The 23,209-nt window shown below is 40.2% G+C and overlaps 1 protein-coding gene and 1 long non-coding RNA gene across 13 annotated transcripts in view; one reads left to right on the forward strand and one right to left on the reverse strand.

The window, feature by feature from the left end:
• The window catches only part of LOC111264873 (solute carrier family 23 member 2), a 27,356-nt gene extending 11,756 nt beyond the window's left edge, over positions 1–15,600 (forward strand). For 7 of the 12 annotated variants that reach the window (XM_022841109.2, XM_022841105.2, XM_022841102.2 and 4 more), the window contains 14 exons: positions 2,724–2,777; positions 4,567–4,611; positions 4,838–4,969; positions 5,636–5,793; positions 6,957–7,107; positions 7,440–7,621; positions 8,142–8,259; positions 9,140–9,214; positions 11,652–11,793; positions 12,064–12,286; positions 12,845–12,941; positions 13,568–13,775; positions 14,455–14,550; positions 14,751–15,600. In XM_022841109.2, coding sequence (XP_022696844.1) covers positions 2,724–2,777; positions 4,567–4,611; positions 4,838–4,969; positions 5,636–5,793; positions 6,957–7,107; positions 7,440–7,621; positions 8,142–8,259; positions 9,140–9,214; positions 11,652–11,793; positions 12,064–12,286; positions 12,845–12,941; positions 13,568–13,775; positions 14,455–14,550; positions 14,751–15,022 — 1,953 coding nt within the window. In that variant the 3' untranslated portion in view covers positions 15,023–15,600. The other 5 variants (XM_086970233.1, XM_086970234.1, XM_086970235.1 and 2 more) reach the window with 5 other exon arrangements.
• The window catches only part of LOC111264880 (uncharacterized), a 153,115-nt gene continuing 137,405 nt past the window's right edge, over positions 7,500–23,209 (reverse strand). The window contains exon 4 of the long non-coding RNA XR_015312858.1: positions 7,500–7,575. This is a non-coding gene — a long non-coding RNA (uncharacterized LOC111264880). The remainder of the gene's footprint in view (positions 7,576–23,209) is intronic.

Below are 23,209 nucleotides of genomic sequence, written 5' to 3' on the forward strand. Positions count from 1 at the left end.
ATATATTATCCGACGTGTAAATATTTTATGTAAGTTTTACCTAATTTCTATCAATAAACCATAAAGTACGTAAGTACACATAACTAGAAGCCAAACACAGTTACGCAAGTATCAAGTTCATAATACATTTCTTTATGGTCATTATCACATTTTGGCGTATTTTGCAATGACTCATCACACTCTTTTCCTTTATATCGAAAGTTATTAATCGATATTTATTATCTACTACTATTAACTAGCTCAGGGAAATGATACGTGACAAGATTAGGTCCTCAATATGTTAGTGCGTCAAACCGTTAACAAGGCGTACGTTGTATTTTACTCAAATTGTTTCTTGCAAGGACCTCTGGATTTACCGTTTTTCGTTGGTTGGTCACATTTGAAAATCGACTTGTTCTCTGTCCGCCCACGGTTATTGCGTCAGTGAGACCTGAATGGAGCTGGTTTCTCCTCGCAGCAATATGGGCCTACCGCCCATTTGTGACGGGTCGTTGACAGACGCATTACAAGACAGGTTTGTATAAGTGCGTTTCGGTCTGTGCGTGTGTGTCTGGAAGCGGCTTCACGTATAAAAGTGCTGGATAGTGCAGCGCTGAATCAGCGACCCGGAGGCACAGACAGACGATGCAGTCAATAGAAGACAATTTGCTGTTAATAGAAGAGTGCCAATAATTACGAGAATGATATGTAACCCTTACGGCAGAGACCGAAGGTATCAATACTACCCTTGACTAAAGTTCGTTCTGAGTGGTGGCACTGCGTACACGGGATCAAATAAAAAACACAAATCAATGTAATTTCTGTAACTTGTTTGAGTTATACAATTGTTATCATATGCGAGTGTTAATTCAATATTGTCATTATGCTATCTACCAATTATAACGATACAATTATACCCAGAAAACAAATACATATACACAACCGTTGGATAAGGGCTGACCTCGTGGAAAATGTGTCAGCTTAGATGCTTTTTTGACGATAAAGCTCTCGTGGATTTTCATATTTATTTCCACCATAAGCTTTGCATATCGGAATACCAAATTTGTCCCAATGCATTACTTGACCCGCAATGCATGCTCAGGTTTATCAAGCACAAGTAGAGAAACACATAGGTCTGTTGACAGCAAACGTCCCGCTCTTTGCATTCATTTAACCCTTAGCGGCTTGAAAAGTTGACGAGCTTGTGCCTAATTCGTTTAGAACATCGTATCATTGTCGACTGTAATATTATCGTACAGATTGTATCCTATCATTGAGATTATATTTCTGCTTTAAGATCTATCTTATATTTGTGATTGGAAAAGTGGCCAGATCGTCTATCTGGATGGCGCCGTCTGTCTACCGAGCTTATGACACAAAATCATCCTAGCCCGCTGTAGATGTCTCGATAGACAGGAGTACAAATTTAGATATAATAGAAATTCTTTAATAGGCTCAGTTATGTCTTATTCGTTGCCTTTTTTTTGCATTGTCGAGCGATTCAATTCGAGGACGATTGTCAAATCTAACTTCAGTCCTCCGGCTGTCCACCTACTGTATCCTCTTTAAGGCAACGTTAATTTATCATGCCTGGATTCTTATCTCCTATATGGCGACGTTGACTTTATCTAATCGTCCGCTTAGATAACCTTATCACTTAGACGATGAGAAATATAACGTAGTAGTAAAGAACCTATCCAAATAGCCTATAGGACAGGTAACTTATTTTAGCGATCTGTCTCTTCCGAAACACTGCAACAGCAATTTGCGAGATAATAAAGACATTTAAAACCGCCACAATAGACACTGAAGATATAACAAAGATAATTAAAGCATGTACACCAAAACGACACCTTACGTATCTACCATTAAGTAATAGAAGACAGTCTGATCTTCCTTTTACCAGTGCTACAAAATTCTACGTTGCTTAAAATGGCTATCATTTCAAGTTGTGGTTTTCTACTCGCGTTTTTCAAGTTGCTCATTGTTAATTGTTCACTGAGCTAAATCGACTAAGAACTTCAGAACTATGTCACACAAGGTTGTCCGTTACTGATCAATATCGGCAAACGTTGTCTTCCTCCAAAGAAACGTATTTGTGTGGTGAAGGACTGCAACTAGGAAAAGACAAATGTGTAACATATTAGGGTAAATTGCGACGCCATGTGATAATATACCACTAAAGTTCAACTTGCAAAATGGCTCCTTCGGCCAGGGTTACTCAGTAGTTCGATCTGTAGACGATTCGGGCTGTAAACACACCGAGCTTTCATTAGCACTATTTGATATTTTATCGTTTACGATAATCGACGGGCATTGTTCTACGCCGGCTTCGAGTATTTGTAAGTTATCCGTTACGTCGAATGCGTCGGGGATCCAACGTTTGATTCAGATGTCTATATTTAATCACCAACACCCACTTATAATGCTGCAAATAACTTCGATTATCGTGTGAACTTATTAAATTACCCAATAGTGTATTTAATTAATTCGTATAAAATTATTATCCTAACAGAAAGTTCAAAAGACGACTAGGGAGACGACAAAGCCGAACAATAAGCGAAAAAAAAAAACAATTTTTTACATTAACTTCTATTATCATTATATAGATATATTTAACATAGCAGTCGTTCTGTGCTATATCTACTATTATTATTATATCAGGAATTTTTAATATACTATTTATTTTCGTTTGTATATTTCAAATTTACGTATGATTATCCCTTGTTTGCTTTCTACTTCAGGAGTCGCCTTCATCGCCAGATGTGAATGTCAGCCTATCGGCCTATCAACAGAATGTGTGTATATAGATACTGCAATGTTTCAATATAGAGAATCTTTATTGTTATAATATCAAACATTCAAAGGCAAAACAACCATCCATGAAACCCACCTGGGAATGAACGTCGGATATATTTCTCTACGTTGAAGATAATAGAGGCTTCTATGTAACAAAGGGGTACTGGAATCTAATGGTAGCAACAATAATAGTGGTATATTTATGCTTATAACATCAGTCATAGGCCTGTTTCTTGCACACGGTCCCAGTGCGTACTGCGGCCTAGCACGTGCGTATGCTAAAATACGCCACGCTCGATCGGCTGTTACCACCATTGGAAAAACAGCTGATAGGTAAATGTTCATCATTTTCTATCTTAGCGGTAGGCGTCAACTACTTGCTTTTATTCCATCGAGGGTATGAAATGTTTCCATCCCAGATTCAGCGTCTAGACTTGTCATAGCACCGATCGACGTTGCAACAGTATCAACAGCATGGCTATATCGACCGTTAAAATACTACAGTCTCAAATGTTGAGTTCGCATTTGCTGTCCGATATATAAGACCACCAGACTTGAGCTATAGTTGGTACCAACACAGGCCACCTGACAGGCCGTATTTTTTTTGCAAAGATCTTTCTCACATTCGATTGCTGTATTTGCTTGCAGCCATAACTACCCAAAAAAGTGGCTATTTGTCGACTAAGGGTAACTGGTGTCCGACCCCCGACCGTCAAATCGAGAACAAATTGCTCAGGCATCACAGACGCGGGAGGTGGATGGCATACGCGTAAGACTGATGAATGTTACGTTTCAATGCATCATATTGATGACCCTTTACCCATCGAAGCAAGCACGGCATTGGTAACTTCCACTATGTCCTAGGCGACATCTTCACTTTTCGTACTGATGGCTGGCACCTTATGCTGTCAGTTTAAGTCGTGTGTACCTCTCCGGCTTCTTTTCAATTTTGATAGCTCATTCAGCTTTGTCCTGATAACATACACGTCAGTCAATCGATTTCTGATTTATACCTGGAATGTCTCCTGAGTACACGCAATACATTTGCGCAGCAGTTTCGTATTTGTTTTGCTAGCCGCGATATCGAAAAAGACCAGGTCGAGGTGTACCTTTCAAATTGACCCGTGTCGAACGAATGGCCACCGAATGTGACCCAGTCTCACCCATCAGCTCGCTGACCCGAACTGCCATGGCCGACCCGCTCCTGAACCTGCGGCATTACCTATTTAATGTGGACGAGTATTATAAAATCAAGTGTTTATTTGCTAGGTTTACCTAGGCAAATAATTTATTGTGTTAGATCACTGCGTCGAACTCAGCTGCCAGTGCGTAAAACCGAGGCCCATCGACATGCACGCCAATGAACTAAACAAATCATCTAGTTCTATGGCACTTAAATTACAGACGAACAATAAAACGCTTCGTATCTAGATACGGTTGTCCCTTTATTTGTTTTTGGGGAAATTGAGCCCTATAACATTAATTGTTCCCTGTCTGTTCCTCGCCACCGGTATATGGATAAATAGGTGACGTTGCCACATCGATAACTGGGCCACTCGAAGCGTTAATCATTGATTAATCTCACGACTGTGAAAAATCAAGCCCATCGTCAAACGAACCACTTCAAATCTGCCAATGTCCACATTAAACTGCCATTAAATGACCTTTAACTTCGTATATAATAAGAATGATGCATGTTCCTTACACTCTGTCTCTGCCCTCTGTAGAGTGGGCAGATATTCTACGATACAAATTGCTTTCAGACGAATTGGTCTGTGTTCATTTCAGTTAACCGGGTCCGCGCAGGTCATCAATGAAGCGGAATTGGCAGAGGTACTTGTAAAATACGCATGCAAACAAGAGGGCTCAGCTCATACTGGGTTTTGCATTAATCTAAGCCTCCCATTGGATGCGACTTAGCTGAGTAGTACAGACTATATTAGTAGTACTACTCACTGATTTTACGTTTATAATGTTAACATCTAGCTTTATCTTGTTGCTTTTTAAGGTGCCCAAGTTTTTCCTTTTTATCCGACATCTCTGTATTCTGGCTAATTAGGTTCATCTGGACGCACTATCGAAATGCAACCTCCAGCCCATGAAATCGGACGGATCGAATCACAAAGCTGATATAGTTTACACGGTCGATGATGTACCACCATGGTACCTCTGCATAGCTCTCGGGTTTCAGGTATGCAGCTACCCCGTGTACCACCAAACAATTGAGAACTTAGTGTTTTTTGGGACTTACTTTTCGAGAGGCTGTTAGCTAAAGATGTTTACAACCCGGGAATTAAAGGTTTTCATACGTTTAAGGGTGATTAGCTGATTCTGAACAGACAGAAGGACTAATACTTAGATCTGTCTTTTCATTCTAATTCATTTTATGCTATATGAGAGAGCGGTATTAATGATTTCTCTCACGCTTATTGCGTTCATAAACTAATATATCTATATATAATGTTTTCGATGTATGAAAAGGTCGATACATTTATTGGTCTTTGTGTTTGATGGTTAAAAAAACGGTGCAAGTATTTGGTAATTTTTGTGCATTCTTCACTGGCAAAAGGACATCCTCCTCATAGTATCTACAAACGCTACTTTAACAGAAAAATAGAGCGCTGGGTTGTTGAGTCTAATCCTACGATAAAAATCAATTGTTACCGTTATGATTTTCTCTCTTCCGCCTTCCAATTCCAATGACGGTTTTTCAAAGTAGTTACCTCTAATAAAGAATGACTATTTTGTAAGTGATTCGTCCTGCTATCAGACCTTCTTCAAATTCACCTTATGTACTTGTTTGTTTCTACTATGCTTCTTTGGTCTTGTGCGGTTTATGCTGGCTTGATTGCGACAGCATTATCTCACGATGATGGGAGGAACGTTATCATACCCATTCATCGTAGCGCCTAAACTGTGCATCCCAGAAAACCATCCTGCTAGAGGTTCGCTTATTTCTACGATATTTTTTGTATCGGGTATTGGAACGTTGCTTCAGGCTACCTTCGGAGTGAGGTGGGTTACAGTTCACAGCATATATAGTTACTGTAAACACTACAGATCTAATCGATACCGTTAATGAACAAAAACAGGTTTCATCGGTACTTAATGACACATTTACATTTATCGATATTAATATTGCATATATGCTTCTTAAACTAACAACTAAAAATTACACTCTGAGAACTCCGTTCGCATATAGATATATACTGTATAAAATTCCATTTGCAATTTATAAATAAAATAGGCATAAGTCAGTGAATGTCATCATGTATTCAGACGACCTCGTGACGTATGGCAACAGTAAACATCATTTGTAGAAACCCTTAATTGATACGTCTTAGAGGTTGGTTTAGAGGTTAACAGACAAGCCACGGGGTTTAGGTAAAGTAGTTAGCTAACTGTTTTCGACAGACTTCAGCTGAAGGAGAAGGATTCGAGTACGTCAAAAAATGCTTGGGCTTTAACGTCACATCACTGGCGAGCCCTGAATTTTTTGGAACACAGGTAAAGGAGACAGCCTAAAAAGCTCTAGCGTTGGAGCCCTGGATCGAAAGAACCATGGAGATTTTCATTAAGAAAAGTTTCCGCCAGCGCGCCTGCTATCTTTAGAAAGGACTGAACTGGCTGACCGGAAAAAGCTTTTGGGGCTCCGCCCGTCTACGAAAAATCGACCTGTGTACCTGATAGTAGATACCCCACTTTTCGTCGAAGGACATTCTAAGCAATACTCACTGCAGGGGGCATTTTCATAATTCCAATGCATTAGAATTTATGAAGAGAAAACGCCTCACCCTAACCTTAAATTTGATAACGCTAAAGTGATGAATAGTCCAGACTATAAATATATATCTGGAACAACACGCGATGCACTTACCGAATATGTGACCTGCAGGCTTCAGCACTTTTTTTTTTTGGAACTGATGCTCACCACAATCCAAGTGACACGTGTTTTTGTCAATATTGTAATCTACTTTTTTTTCAAATTTTGCCGGGGGCTGTAGTACGGCGATACTCCTGATGATACTAACAGTTGTACGCTGCTTCTAACAGTCATAGGAGTGAAAATACGCATTCGTGCGCCAATAAAAACACACATGCACTTTTAGGTATACGTCTAACGATTTTACTTAACCCTGCGTCAAGTAGACCTCGACTGTGTGTGCGAAATTTTGCAGGCTACCAATTGTCCAAGGATCTACTTTTTCTTTTCTCGTGCCAATTATCGCAATACTGTCACTTCCGAAATGGGAATGTCCATCCCCAGAAGAACTGGTCAATCGTACACACGAAGAAGTGGACGACTTATGGATGCCCCGAATGCGAGAGGTGAGCTTTTCGATATAGAGAGCCACTTGCTATTTGTTATTTAATGTGGGTTCCAGTGTATCTTAGTAATTTGCGCAGTTCACAGTATTGCTTGTGTAAATCTGGAAACAAATACATTTAAAATCTGGATAAACCAAGTCCAGCCAGCAGAAATAAAAGCCTCTGACATATTTTTCTGAAACGCCCAACGGCAGTACCGAGCGTAAAGCGTTTTTGATATATAATCGAACCTAACTACAAAGCTATGTATAAAGGAAAACAACTATTTATGTTATTTATACATCTACAGTATGATATTGCAGTGTACAGTACCGTATATTTTGTACCCATAGATACAAGGAGCGATAATCGGTGCATCCCTTATAGAGGTCGTTGTAGGGGCGCTGGGGTTGGCCGGCCTTCTAATGCGGGTGATATCTCCTCTGACTGTGACTCCAACGATTGCGTTGATCGGCCTCTCGCTTTTCCCTGAAGCAGCAAAGCACGCGGAAACAAATTGGCCTATATCATTTGCGTAAGAACAAAGCCTGCGTTGTTACATCAGTGTGTAATAGTTACAACACAGCCAGTATTTGTTAATTAGCATCTTGTCCTTTATCGTAATTTTTGAATTTCATGAGAGACTTATACGTACGTAGAAGTAAGATGACATATTAGGTATCACATAGTTAGTTAATATAATTATATAATGACGAATAAAAAAATGTTTGATTTTTTCACGTTCTAGAGGTGCGAAGATCCTCGTAGATCAGTTTAGTTTAAATAAACCTATCAGTACTCATGTTCATTATGTCATGGTTTATAATAGATGCACGTACAACTAAAAATGATAGTTCCTGCATAAATTTTGTTCAATGGTGTAAACAGAGGGATATAATATGCATATATTCACAAAGAGTATTAATCCGTTCCTGTGACACAAACTGTGAATAGATGACGATTCCGCAATCCCCGTTCCTGTTTCACGCTGACCTGCTCCGGTGGTATAGAACCGGAAATTATTATCAACATAATAAAAAGTATTTTTGTTTCAGGACCTTTGGACTGGTTGTACTATTGTCTCAGTACCTACGTGATGTATCTATTCCTGTACCATTCATACGAACAACGACCGGCGCGTTTAAACGCTACGAAGTATTCAAGATATTTCCTGTAAGTGTCGTACATCGTGCAGGACATACTTTGAACTTATATTGCTGACAATGTCCCGGCAAGTGTGCATACGTTCTCATGGCACTGTTGTTCTGTTTATTCGCCTTTGTCAGCTTGGTCATGACAATTTATTTTGAAATAGCTGAAACGCTAAGAGTTTTAGCAAAGTCCTGTAGAAACATCGGGAGACTCCGAGAGCCGAACGGTCCGGCAACCGGGTTAGCTAAAAAAAAATGCATCACCGCCATCACATTTAAAAAACCGCCGAATAATTAAATTCAATTAGAAAGGCAGTAAGAAGTTGAAGAATTAGACTACAGTCAGCGGGGTCACCAGCTCCAACAATCGAGAAGTCGTCAAGCTGGTTCTGGCAGTATTAACAAGTCGAGAGTCGACTCCAGTACGTAATACCTTAATTCATCGCAGTCGCTCGCGAAGACGATCCTAGAGCTTAAAGCGAAGTTGGACCTTAGAGAGAGGCTAAAAATTACGTAGCGAAATTGTGAAACGGCTGCAAGTCTAGCGCTCTTTTCCTCGTAAACCCTGGATAGTATAGACATCCTCGTATTAATAGAGGCTTGGACAGTTAGTCATTTTAACTGGCTATGTTTTTAACTTGTACACTACCCTGCACTAAAGAACAATAAACCAGGCTGCTCGGGCGGAGAGATCTCCGTTTTTTACGACCTTAAATTACGCGACCGCGCGCCGTACTAAACGGAAAATAACGTCATTGCCTTACGTGGCCAATGGCTAAGTCTGGCATCAGCCTATTTTCGACCGACTAATTCTGAATCAACGCACACATTAGTGGAAAGATTCCTCAGTGGACTAAAAGCGTAATCCTCTCATTTTGTTTCTTCTATGTTATTATTGGCAGTTTCAACTCCCGTTTGGATCAGCTGAACTCGAGCCGCATGACGACCTGCCACGACGTGCTCGAGGATTATGCTTGGTGGGTGATCGACCCGAACCTCGACATTAATTTTCTTAGGATATGCAGGGAATTCAGTTATAGATACATTTTGTGACGAACGTACCCAGAAATAAGGTAAAGTTTCAAAATCGAAATCATTCATTGTCAGAGGGCGCAAGCATTTGTGGTCACGCAGCGATGACGATAGACCTGACTGCCTAAGTTGTACCTGTGCGGATTGTCAAACGCAAGCTGCGCCGTGACACCTAAATGAATGCACGTTCTTGAACGTACTCGCGAAAGTTTCCCCATACCTGATGTGGTGAATATCGAAACTTATGCGTCGCATCTGGTTGAAACTTTCCAGTCTACAGTACAGCTTTTCCGCTTTCCGGGAAGTACAGGCCATAATTCAACAATGCTTGCAATATTGCACAGAGAACCCAGATGACTTCCAGGTTTATGGTCGAGGTAAAACTTTATTTTTACCCCGTAGTCTTGTTTGTAAGATAACCTGCCGAAAAACGTATGAGTCACAACAGTGATTTGGACGGTGTGACCCCCGTTTGATCACCAATGCAGAACGTCGACTGAACAATGGCCTACGTTTAGTGATCTGCCCGATTAGTTTTTCGGCCTACGTGAGTCACTTTTCGGAGATGTTTGCGTCAAGGGAACGATGCCACGCTCTGTGCCTTTTTTCGTGATATTTTGTAACAAGACTTCACTTTTTTTTTGACAAGGCTTCCCAGTGAACTAACGCAGAATTTTAAAGGCTTACGCGACAAGAATGGCGCTAGATAGAGTCTGCAACGAACACCTCAAATGAACTGTTGTTTTGGCACCCTGTCAGACAGTATTATTTAATAAATGTTTACATACGAATACGCTTCCATCCCAAAGGGAATATGCTACCGTATTAGTAACCCTTAAAACCTAAATTAGTAGTTTCTAAAAAGCGGGTCGCCCCGCGTCTTTCGCGCCGCCACAACAGCCGGGAATAGCGACGCAAAGCGTTTGTTATAAGCTGTGCTTCGACTTTCTTATCAAAAGATTGGACAGCTACCCAGAGAGCGTGGACGCCTCCTCCCAGCTACCCAGTACGCAAAAACGCTCTACCGGTAAGGACCCATACCGCCGAAAAAAAGTACTGGCCACGTCCGCAGTCCGTTAGAAAGCGATATTTGTCGAATTTAAGGTAGCTTTCTGCTCGGCGCCTGAGGAGATCATGCTCACGCTGTCTAAAATGAGCGTGCCTCTATGAATATGCTTAAGTCGCTCTGAATTTTACAAGAAAATGGAATAATTATCGACGGTAAAGTGGCCGAACTCTCGCCTTTTACACAAATAATTGCTTGGCTTAAAGGGACAGCCTAATCCTGTTCTTATATCTCATCTTGCTGAAGGGCCTTCCTGATCGCATAAGAAGGTCGAAAAAGTCAGTCGAAGTTATATGCAAGCGATTTAGTAATATGCAAGTTTTGCCTATAGCAACCTCCAGCCCGTTTTCCAAATTTAGGACGGACTGTAAGCTTGACCAGGACAGATGCGATTAAGCGTCGAGAAGATGAGATAGAACAGCGCCCACTGACGTTCTGCTAAGTTGCCTCTTGCCTATCTATAAACCGGTTCCCCATCTAGAACTATTTTTTACCGTCAACGGCCGATACCGTACGTCATCGAAGGATGCAGAAGGTTTTTTAGCCATATGGGCGATTAAATCGCCTCATCGCTTGTTTTTGGCGAACGCTTTGACCTCGTTCGGCCTGAAGCCGGCTTCGATCGCTGTTGGCAAAATCGATAGGAATTTCATTACTTTGGGTATGATGGGAAAAAACGAATGAAAAGGGACAAATCGACTAAACAGACATGTTACCATTCGGGTTCCGTTTGAAACACTGAAAAGAACCGAGTTTCTATTAGCCTAACAATACATGTAGATGCTCTCAGCGCGGATAAAATTGTGATGGACGTCATATGGCTCGTCGGCCCCGGGTACCGTCTTTAACATATGTAGCAAATAGCTTAAATTAGTTTTATGAACACAACAAGACCTATATAACTTATACGTCACAAGTGCTTTAAATGGTTTTAAGCGATGCTATATATTTTCTATGATAGCAGAATGCCATGTTGCGGATCTGCAAATACACGTGAAGTTCTTGACAAGCAAAAGTAGATGAAGAAAATTTGATCTACTTGGTTGTATTCATCACATTATTCCCCGCGTCTGCGGCATTATTGTGATCACAATCAAGCCTAAGGGAGAAAACGACTATGTTTCTGCGAAGTTTTTCTTTCCGTTTTGCTCGTTATGCCTTTTGACATATATTATATTTAGTTATCATTAATATCGAATATATCGAACCTGCATGCAGTGTAGCTTGTGGAAACAAGGGCACGATGAGGGTAACACTGAAAAGATAACCATCTAATGTATTCTTTTACATTTGTCATTTGTACTATTTAACCGCAGGTAGTACTGACCATTACAACAATGTGGTTCATTTGTTTCCTGTTAACAGTTTCGAACGCTACAGACTTACGAAACCCACTTCGGACAGATCTTAAGAACGGTTTGCTCGACGATTCGCCTTGGGTTCGCGTACCGTACCCCTGTAGGTATCTCTGTGGGACACGATGGTAGCTTCGTTTCATCCGAATTCAAAGGGTTCACTATGGAAAAATACGCATAAAGCACCTTCCGTTCTTTTAGTTTAAGCTAAGCTGTATGAAGAAAACGGACCAAATTATTCTCCTACCCATCTCCTTTAATTTTGTGGATAGAATCATTGGGTATCGCTTATATTGCCGTACGACGGATGTACGACTGTTTACCAATCGAACACCTGTACATTCACTCATCAGACATTTCGTTCATCACCCAGTTCAATGGGGCGCGCCAACGTTTAGTTTAGGAGGAGTCGTTGGAGTTTTTGCTGGCGTAATCATCTCAGTGATTGAATCAGTGGGCGATTACTATGCCTGCGCCAGGTTAGCCGCGGTTCGTGTACCGCCAGTGGACGCTGTGAATCGGGGCATTGCCATCGAGGGACTGGGTTCAATCATATCAGCTATATTTGGCTCTGGATGTGGGCTTACATCATACAGGTTAGTTATTTGCATACCATTATAAGTTGCAAATTTATTAGAATGTTACATAACAACACAATATAATGGGTTATGATTTTTTTTTGTGTCGGATTCACATTCCTCTTACTTAGCCCTGTTGGCCCAAAACAGAATTTTCGATCCGTACAAACGTTACGTCTGTACGAAGCTCTACATATTGATTTCCTACAAAACTCAAAGAAAAAGGCATTATCTCTTTTTGTTTTCCGACAAAGCAATCACATAATGACAGTTCGCCGCTGACAAATACAAAAGGCTAGATGGTAAATCATTTGTAAGCAGTCAGAGGCAAATACCATAGATCTGAGATTTCATCTCCTTCAAGCACAAGTACCGATGCAGTTCTACTTCTATTCAGCTATGGTTAAGCAAGCTCTGAACTCCTGTTCTCCATATCATCTTTGATTCAGCTTGGCCATTTTTTTTTACTCATATGTAAATCTATGCATGTGTCATCAATCGCGATTCAGCGGGCATAAACAAATGCTGAGTACATGTATCTATATTCTAGATTCAGGCTTGTTCATATGTTTTTAGTGAGAATATCGGTGCTATCGGCATTACTAGGGTGGCCTCTCGTCGCGTTATCCAGATGGGCGCAGCCCTAATGGTGGTCTTCGGTTGCCTTGGAAAGGTCTGTACGCAAGTTGCCACTGATTACTAAAGTCCCGGAGAGTGTATATCATGGAACTCGAAGTTCATACACAGCAGACGTTCGTGTTCATTTAGCACTAACCGCGTGTACACAGATTCGCCAGTACGGCCATTCTTTGTTGATGTGCATTGTGCGCCGAAGTGACAGCGCAGAACTTTGACTGAACGAATTTTTATATTGCATAAAAAAAACGTCGCTGTTATTAGCTACGAGCATTAAGCTTATGGCATTTATAGCTTCGCCAAAAACAATTATTTATCGATCTCTTTCGGCAAAAGGATTTAGTCCACAAAGCACAGAAGAACTCATATTTACGATAGGATAGATTCGAACTATCCTAACTCTTGTTATGTTGAATGAAAGGCAATGAAAAACAACGCCTAACGGAAAAAAAATACCATCAAAAACATATTTGATAGAGTGAAGTGTAAAACGTCTCACCTATTCCTTTGAAATAGGCTAATCGTCATTAGCATAGAGTACCACATTTATAGGACCACACAAAAATCTATTGTTCATTTAGATTTCGCTATGTGCCCTCGTTAACCGTCACTAGAATTGTTTTGCTTCTGTTCTCATTTTTTGGCTATTTTGGGCGTATTTAGGTTGGCGGTTTATTCGTATCCATTCCTGAGCCAATCGTTGGTGGCGTATTTATCGTGATGTTTTCGGTCGTATCCTCGGTCGGCCTATCCAATCTTCAGTTTGTCGATCTCAACTCGTCGCGAAACCTTTTCATTTTAGGAGCGTCACTCTTTCTCGGACTGTGTATCCCAAGCTGGGTAGCGGATCATCCTAAATCCATTGATCTTGGTAAACGTAGAAATCAGCATTAGTGCCAATTTCAACGATTAATTATATTCGTTAAATTACAAAACTTATTTTACATTACATAATTATATAATGAAATTGCTAGATTGGAACAATGACGTTTATATTCCACTCTGCACTGTTTGCGAAGAACGTAATTTTGCTCCAGTTAGGGTCGTCTTTAGAATTAGTTAGTGAGCGTAAATTGGCTAACTTGGGAAAAACCGCTTGCGTCTACTTGTACGCAGGACGCTTGTAGTCGAAAACAGTACACAGACATTTTGTCTGATGCGCGAAACTTCCCTGCTGACAAAAGCGTCGAGAGAGAGAGAGAGAGAGAGAGAGAGAGAGAGAGTGAAAAAAAAGCAAAAGTGTATATATATATATATAACACGTACTAAAAAACCGACAATCTAGATAGTTTAACGGTTGCTTAATTTCAAAATTCGCTAAATTAGCGGGTAACGGCCTATTTGGTAGGTGTGGTTTTGAGTTACGATTCGTTATTGAGGTGTTGTCGAAACACAGTCCCACAGGGTACAAGATGAAGGATAGTGATATTTGCGTGTAAAGAGCTAAATGATTAGCGGACGTTTGCTAGTTTTTCGAATATGCACACCTGGTGCAATTGAGTTACACTAGTCTATTTCGTATAACTGGATAGGGATTATGTGTTTTTCAGGGAACGAAGTTTTAACCCAGTTGGTTCGTGTTCTTCTCAGCACATCAATGTTTGTTGGAGGATTTGTCGGAATCGTACTAGACAACACTATACCTGGTAACAAAATTGTATATGCGTTGCGGATAAGTCATTGAAGCATGCTTATGTACTTTATATTATATATAAAGTATATAAGCATTTTATCTAGACTGATGTCCTACAGATCTTTTCGTTGTCGCGAACTAATAGTTGTTGGTTGCCAGGCTTATACTTCATCTAGAAGAGCTCACTGTTTCGATGTATTTTCTGCTATTTAGGAACATCCGCAGAACGTGGCCTTAGCGCGTGGGCTACTTATGGCGAAGATGGCGACGATGAATCAACGCGAAACGATAAGAAATGTTCGATTTCAACCTACGACCCACCATTTGTTTCTCGGCTCCCTGCTTGGACCAAGCAATTGCCGTTCATGCCTGGCTATAACAGGAAGTCGCAAACAGCCATAGTAGCGGCCACGGAGTCAGCTGTTCCTCAGCATGTTTATAAAGTCAATGAGTACAATGGTTACAATCATGATACAAAGCTTTAACGCCAGTCAGGGAAAAAAAGCATCGGCCCAGTAGATTCTCGAGACGAAAAACAGGCGACTCTTATCTATCAAATCCCACCTATCTATAGATAATTGATAAACCTGAAACTAGATATTTTTTTCAACAGATATTCGGTATCTAAATGTAAAAAAAACATCACGCATCAGCGCATTGTATATTTTGAATCTGAAATTTCGTGAATTCGCACGTATTAAAACAACTAAATGGCTACTTCGATTGACTAGACAGTGCAACAAGGGGTTGAAGGTGTTAGCAATGGTCGTGATAGTGGAAGCTGCCCAAAAAAAAAACTAAACCCTGGAAAAACTTGAGCCTCAACGATTGCCGAAGTTGGATCATACACTTCGTTGAAAATATCGATTAGTGTAGATGCTTGAAATACGACAAATACGGTTTTATACGCTCCGCGTGCGTGCGAGGAACTAACCACGAAAAGCTACAAGTGACTATATTAACCATAGGGCTCACAGTGATGTATTAAACTATCGTAGATAAATAATTACGTTTCAATTTGACGGTATTTTAATAAACCTCGCATAATATTCATTTAAAACAAGATACGGAGTTAAAAATCGACAATAGGGCAAGCGAACTTAATCCGAATATTGCTCAGCCAATATTAAATTGTAATTATAATGGAGTAAACACAATGGACTTTAGCATGTGCAGTTCCTGCTAGATAACTTCAGTGAAACTGCGCCGAAAAGTTCACAGACATGCTCAAATTGTCTGATCCACTGATTGATTTTACTGCGTCACTAACATGTGTACGCATGCTTTGGGCTCCCCAGGGTCTGTATAGACGTTGCATGTTTTCCATATGTTACGTATTACTAACAAAGTCCCAAAGGTTTTTTCTGCTTGATCACACAACGACTTCCATTCGCTCACATGTAGTGACCCAGTGGCAATAGATAATCGTTACTGCAGTATGTCAGGCCAACGTTTAGTACGATTATAATAAATTTCTTGCAAAGTAGGAATATGTTCTACTACTAATTCCTCCTAATTAACCTATCGATGTTGCATTTAGTGCAATTTTTAAGTGAATTTCGGTTTTCTTTGTATATATATACACACACTTATTCGAAATATATAAAAAATATCGTAGTGGCAAGACCTAGCGAGCTGAATACCACAATAGCGTGCTACGATTTTACTTGTTATGACAAAATAGTTTTCAAAGAGACTTTTGACTTTCTTCGAAAGGCTTTTGTGTGACCAGTGAAATGTGACGAAGGAAAACATTGAACTAGATAATAAGTTGGTAAACATAACCTTAGTGTTAGCGAATCTGACGCATGATCTTCTATTTTTACATTTTTGTGGACGCGAAAAATAGACCTGCGAGACAATGAGTATGACAAACAAAGTGGGAAAAATTTGAACAGCATTCTAGGTCAAAATGGGCACCTTTACGCAAAAAAAATTGTGACAAAAGTTCAGAAGGTTGGTTAGTAGGCAGGCAATGTAAACGACAGTACAAAAACGGGAAAATCAAAGTTTCCACCAAGCTGAGGAACAGAAGACAAACAAAGGTCTACGGTGGCTGCATCTAGTCTCGACGGCCTAGTTACCAAACCCGCGTAACTATTTATAGCAAAATCATCCAAGTTCATATTGTCTTTGACATTTACGCTACGACCTATTTTGAGCTGGCGACTAAATTTGGGTCGCCTGCTCAAAACAGAATAGTGATGTACTTACTTGGCCGGGCCACTTCATCAATATACCCAGGCCAGCAATAAGATCACTGAGAATTACTCGCTGTAAAAGGAACCGATCGCAATGTACATTTGAGTTTGAAAATGAAAACCGCAACAAGCAAATATCACAGACCACAGATATCTGGTTCATGAACTGAACGGACGACAGATTGGAGCATGTGGGAGATATCGGGCAAGTGATTTACGGTATTTAATATTGATGTACTGCTACAAGCCTACAGTGGAGGCAGCGAGAAGTCGAGACGTAACCTATAATTCAATTTGCCATTGGCGCTATTTAGACACCAGCGCTACTTTGGCTGATCTTGGCTTTAAGAACCAACTCTCACGAGCAGACGCAATGTGTGTATATATATATAAAGCATAGTTACAATGTTGGTCAAATGTGTTCGTCTCTGAGCTAATGTGTTATGTTTGTGACTATTTGGCTAGATAGGCTCCGATACTGAGGCATTCGAATTAGTGTACCAGTAGACAGCTTATTAAGTGGACATATTAGATTGCTTCGATGCTATTTTTTGATGGCTTGCTAATACCCGATACAATAAACTCGGCCGCCGATTTAGAATTTGCAAAATGATCTACTCGGATGAAAAGCTCCTTGAACTAGTGGTACAATAGTATCTAGAGCACCTTCTAAAAGTGGAGCCAGCAAATTTACACACAGGATGTAATGCCTTTCGAAGTTAACAGCTGTCACTTTGGGTTTTATGAGCTGAGATACAGTGTTAGCCGACTGGCGGCCAGCGTAAGATTAACGTTTCGAAGGAAACCGTCGGCAGCGAGAACACTCGAAGACGTTTGGCAACTTGAACGAGAAACGAGAATCGTTCGTTTGTCCGAAGCTGATGAGCGTGTCCTTTACGGTCATGTATCGTGACCGACCAAGACGTGCCGGCACGTTGCAATTATGCCACGGCGGCAACTATTTTCGAAATTAAGCAAAGGCACCCAACAACGTGTTAGAGGAATGACTTCGAATGTCACAATATAAACATCTTTAGCACAGCATTGGTACTCGGAATAGCACTTAAAGGTGTTTGTCTCATACCGTAATTGCAGGTGCGTGCGGAGCAACAATTTCTTTGTTCTTCAAAGTGTCAATACGAATTTCGTCCTCAAGTCAAGATTTACGTCAATCTAAACGTCGACTCCTCCACGTACCCTCTCCCAGTGTCGTTATGACATTCTCTTTTACATCAGTGCTCTTTGACCACGCAAGCATCCCGTATGTTGGGGCCTTTCGAGTTACAGTAACTTCTAACTGGGTACTAGTGGGTACAAAGGTCGGAAGAACAGCTATTCTGCATTTAAAAGAAAACAAGTTTAAAAAATCTCGTCCTCACCCTATTTGTGGAGCTTTTCCCTGAAAGTCATACTTGCTAATAATGAAATCCGTGCTACGTGGTTTTGCGTAGCGTATATTGTATGCTCTTCCAGTAGATGTTGGTTGTTTACCTTTTGATTGGGTAATGCACACACTTACCCCGACTGTATTTACAAATTGCATCAAGTCTTTAATCGGGTCCTCCAGTTCAGTCTCAGCTCACTTTGTTTTCGATCAATGTGCTACCATGCGTAGTTTATGGCGAAAGCCAAGACTAAACATTTACTTTACTTATTAGTACTTACTACTAAACATCAACTTACTCTGAAACCTTTGCGTACCTACAGCAAACAGCCTGCTCACTAATAAGCATATATAAGAAACCATACTCCCGACGAGACGTCATGGAAACAGGATGCATGCAAAGTAATTGCATGATAATGTCAGAGGGCGGCTGAGGTCATGTATCGGAAGTGACTAAATAAAATGGGCGTGTTAAAACGAAGCGTAGCCGAAGGCAATTCGACGTTGCTTTACTTCTTCGATCGTCAATCCTATGAGATTATTTTTCGATACGTCTTGGTTTCTCCGGTCACGCGTTTGGTAAGAATATAGAGGTGTGAGAACGTAATGAGAAAGGGGTAGTAGTACATTTGATTCAATCAAATATTAAATAGTTAGATGTGGTAAAAAAAATGTTCATATCTCCATGAGGAAGGTTGAAGCTGAATGCCATCGCTAGCCTTGGGTGGCACAGAGGAGACAATCGACAGCTGAGCTCTTCTACGCTATGAAGGTTAATATTTTTTGACACAAATGAAGAGATAACGTTTTAGATTATGAAAGGTTAATAATTTGTTGAATCACCAGTTGCTAGATTTTGACGTAGCACGATACGATACAGTGACAAAATACGCTGTGGGAGTTTGTGCGATAATGAATTGCTTGGTAAGCTAAGAAATTGGGGCGCAGGTTACCGAGCTTGAAAATGGCAAGAAGGGCATGATGAATAAACAAAAAAAAAAAAGGATATGTCAAAAAAAAAAGTCAATTCAATCAAATCATTACACTACTGAGTGCCGTAATTTCTAAAAGTTTACATTAACTAGTTTACCCTTTATAGCTTTGGGGTATAAGCTAACGAAATCTAACGTACATGACATATTATTATTGCTCCAACACACATTTCTAATTCTCTCTGTTATGTATAAAAGTATGTAGTGCTTAAGATTTCGTACCCTTGAAAATAGCATCGCAATTTTATGTTGTATATATGTAAGTTTTCCCAGTGACTCGATGAGGTATGAATCAGTGGCTGCCACTCCGCTAACCTATTAATCTATAGTCTATGATACATACACAGGTTGCTTCGGGTTATCAGTAACTTAAAAGATAACAATAAAGTATTGACGAAGCCGTTAATATTCGGCACTTTGAGTCGCCACAAAGCTTTTCTTCATGAAAGGCCACTTTGCTTTGTACTGCTTTATGTGTTACTACGCTTCATTCTTTGGCCTTCCTTCTGTTAAGCAGGGGGGCGGAAGAAGAAGGACGCTGATTGGTTAGCCCTTTAAGAAAGCCAAATGACAGCTCAGTGAATGCCTATGCCTAAACAAGAAATATTACTTGGTCGCCCCTTCCATTGGTAGAGTGCATCTGAATTTTTTGTCGAGATCACTTCCGTCGTTGTCGCTGTCATTGGGACTATACCTCTTTCTTGAGAAAAATCGAACGTGGCAATAGCCTTGGCTAGGTTCCCAAAAACTGGCACACTTGCTTCCCCAAGCGGCTCCTTGATCAGGTAACTTCACCGCGAAAAACGTTAATGTGAAAGTTAACGAAAATGAACGTCGCTTTCATAATACGGCCTTCGACAGCGTACGTTTTCTATCTCTCAAAGATCTGTACAGCGTATGAAGTGTGGGTTCCGTACAGGGAAATCATGAAGACAGATGTTGCCAGCGTCCAGACTGTTTGTTCTGTACATTTTGAATCGTAACTTTGGCGTTACATGATCGCCATCTCCTTTCCATCAATTCCAATAATATGGTTTTCCAGATGGTATAAAAAATTAAACGGAGACCATATTTCCGGAATAATTTGGCTTCGGGTTATAGTTCTTAATATTTATATTGCGTAGTTTAAATGTATTTTTTTCATGGCAAACAGAGTGGGGAAATGTTAACTTTAGTTAGGTACCGATAGACAATAAGCTTATAGTCAGGAGGAATAATTTCTAGTTTAGAAAGGATTACGCTCACGATTCATGTAACATATGTTGCTGCTTTCTCCTATGCGGAGGAAATATATAGACGATGTTTTTTGTTAATGGCAGTCCATTACACCACGTTTCATTACAGAAGTAGGGCTGAGTGGAACAATAGCCATATTTTATTCAACAGATTCATTATTCCATAAAACCTTAATAGTATGACATTATTCAGAGGGGTTGGATTTAGTGTTAAAGAGTGGTTTAAAACGTCGTACTTTAACGGATTTTATCCTTAAGCTCAAGTAGCTATTTTCAGAGAATTGGTATAATAGAACAACGAACTTCTTTAAGAAAGCGTCGACAGCAACGCCCCAAGCTATACCTCATTAACACATATTTTAAGATTGTTTTTGAATTGGCAGAAAACAAGGTGTGCACGTTACCATGGTTTCCGTATCAGATGTAAACGATAGCAGCCGTATGTATCAAGATGGAGAGATTAACTAGGAATACAAACGTCTAAATTATTTAGAGAACGGGGCTATTTCTATATTTCCTCCTATTTTCAATTCCAGAGTAAAATACATGGCAAAGAGAGTTGGCGCAAGCGGTGATTCTGTGATAATATTGACTTAAATCGTATGCTTCTTTGCCCAAAATCTTGCTATATATCTCTATCATCGATTTCACTATGCCATGGCTAAGCCTGTTGAAGACATCTCAATCGTTAATGTTCATACAGCTTAACTAATGATATCTAAGGTTTATTGTTTGTTATTATGTACACACGCACATATATATAGATAGATATTGTAACAACGACTGAGTTCCACCTCTGGAGGCTTACATACGCCTAACTTTTTATGTACATATAAATGTATTCTGGTGCAGGAGAAATGAAAAAATGTCATTTCATGTTCATTTCATGCCTAAATCCTCTGTCGCAGAGACTAAATTAGCAAAGACATTCTGAAAATTCAGTATTAGATGTTGGAGTGAAAACGGGAAAGCAGGTTAGCACGGTGAATGTGCCAGTGATTCCTATTACACCTGTCTCGTGGCGTTCCGGGTTACTCCTACTAAAGGCAAAGGGTTTTTCTTTATCAGGAAGTTGGGTTGCTTCTTACATAGCGCAAGTGCCACCCTCTCCAGAAACTTGTATAGTGTTATGTTAAATTCATAACCTTAAAAGCTTTTTTCCGGCCCACCAGGCACATAATTGATTTTTGATTTTGTTGGAACTTTACTTCGGATGTACCGCGGCTGGCTCGCTTTTCATCACCCGGTAATGGTACCTTGTTTGATTATTCCATTATTGGATTGGAACAGAAATACTTTCAAGTTGTTTTTAATGTCTCCTCTCCTTGTTACTTGCCCAGTGTTTGTTTGTTTGTTTGTTTCTGTACCACCATTTAATGGTGCCCTATCTCGTTAGTAAGTCCGGTGCAACTCGTTAGGCAGCAAGCAAAGTTTGCGTCGAGTTCAGGCTTGAAAGGTCGAGGTTTCAGGCAAAATCGAATTTTTCGACATTTTCTACACATAATTGAGAGGACTTTTCGAAACTGATTTGCAAAGTTTAAGAATAGCATCCTAAAACCGTAGGATGTACCCCACTCCAAGATCATTGCCGGCACCTTAGAAAAAGGACGGCCGGCAAAAAATCATGAATCGGATCAGAAAATTAACTATGATTCTGGACAGCCGCTTTAGATCAATAAATGTCAATAGTACGTATTGATACGCTTCTACACAAAATCGTCACCGGTGACGAAGAATGATGTTTTCCCATCGGATGGACAGCTTTTAGATAATAGAATGGATAGCTTTAGAAGGTACGCTCCAGTTCAGCGTCAAGCCAGATTTCCAACCTGAGAAAACGATGATTTGCATTTGGTGCCACTAGGAGGGTGTTAGATAGTGAAAAATACCTGAAAAGGACAAAGGCCTCAAGGATTTCTGTGCGGGCTAGTTGGGTCCAGTAAGCGAAACCTTCCAACCGAACAGATCCCGTGCACACAGCAACTGAAGCCCCCTATAAAACAATGCCAGACCGTAAATGGCAAATACTGCGAAAGCCGTTCTGCAAAAAGCTAAGAGAAAGATTTTTTGTCACATTCACGTTGTTGTTCAGACCATTTGTGTTGAATTATGAACTTCACCGATCACTGGCAAGTGATTTTTACTAACCATACATAGTGGTAAAGGTTCAAAACCTGGCCGAATGGCTTTTTTCTACATTAGGCTGCTAGATTTCTGGCGGAAAAGAATAAATTGAAAGTTACGATAGCTGAAAGATGGGAGAGGGTCGTGAGACTTACAGCAACTACGTAATAAATTAGTTCGTTGCTAAGTTTTTTTTTTTGTAAGACGAAATAGCATTTCTGTTTCAGTGTTATAAATTGCCCTATACAGCAAACAGACTCAGAAACGGTCTGCTCAACAAAACAACAGCCAAAAAAAAATCCGAAGATGTTTCTTATGCTGGAATCTAATGCGCCGAACCCTGTAGCAGTAACGCTGACCAAAAGATCTACACTTATTTAACCATTAATAAGGAAGATTCGCCTAAGCGAAAAGCGTCTTGAAATAAAAAAAGGCTCTGAACGAGACGTCGTAAGCCAAGATATTACTATGTCAATCGAGTGACTTAGCTGTGCTCTCAGAAACAGTATTTCTGCAGAACGTATTCGTCGCAATATCTAGGAGTCCAAGCTTAAGGAAGGGAGGTGCACAGATTTGTTTCTGAGAAAAGTCAATTTTCAATTGTCATTAATTTTTTTAGCGAATTGATTCCATCGATTTCGGTATCTACTCGTTAACATTCTGATCACAACAAATAACCGTCCTTCTGAACGACTGACATTTCGCACAATATCGCAAGAGCTGTTATAAACCGCAT

Source organism: Varroa jacobsoni, unplaced genomic scaffold, assembly GCF_002532875.2.
Source record: "Varroa jacobsoni isolate VJ856 unplaced genomic scaffold, vjacob_1.0 scaffold_909, whole genome shotgun sequence".
Classification (NCBI taxonomy): domain Eukaryota; kingdom Metazoa; phylum Arthropoda; class Arachnida; order Mesostigmata; family Varroidae; genus Varroa; species Varroa jacobsoni.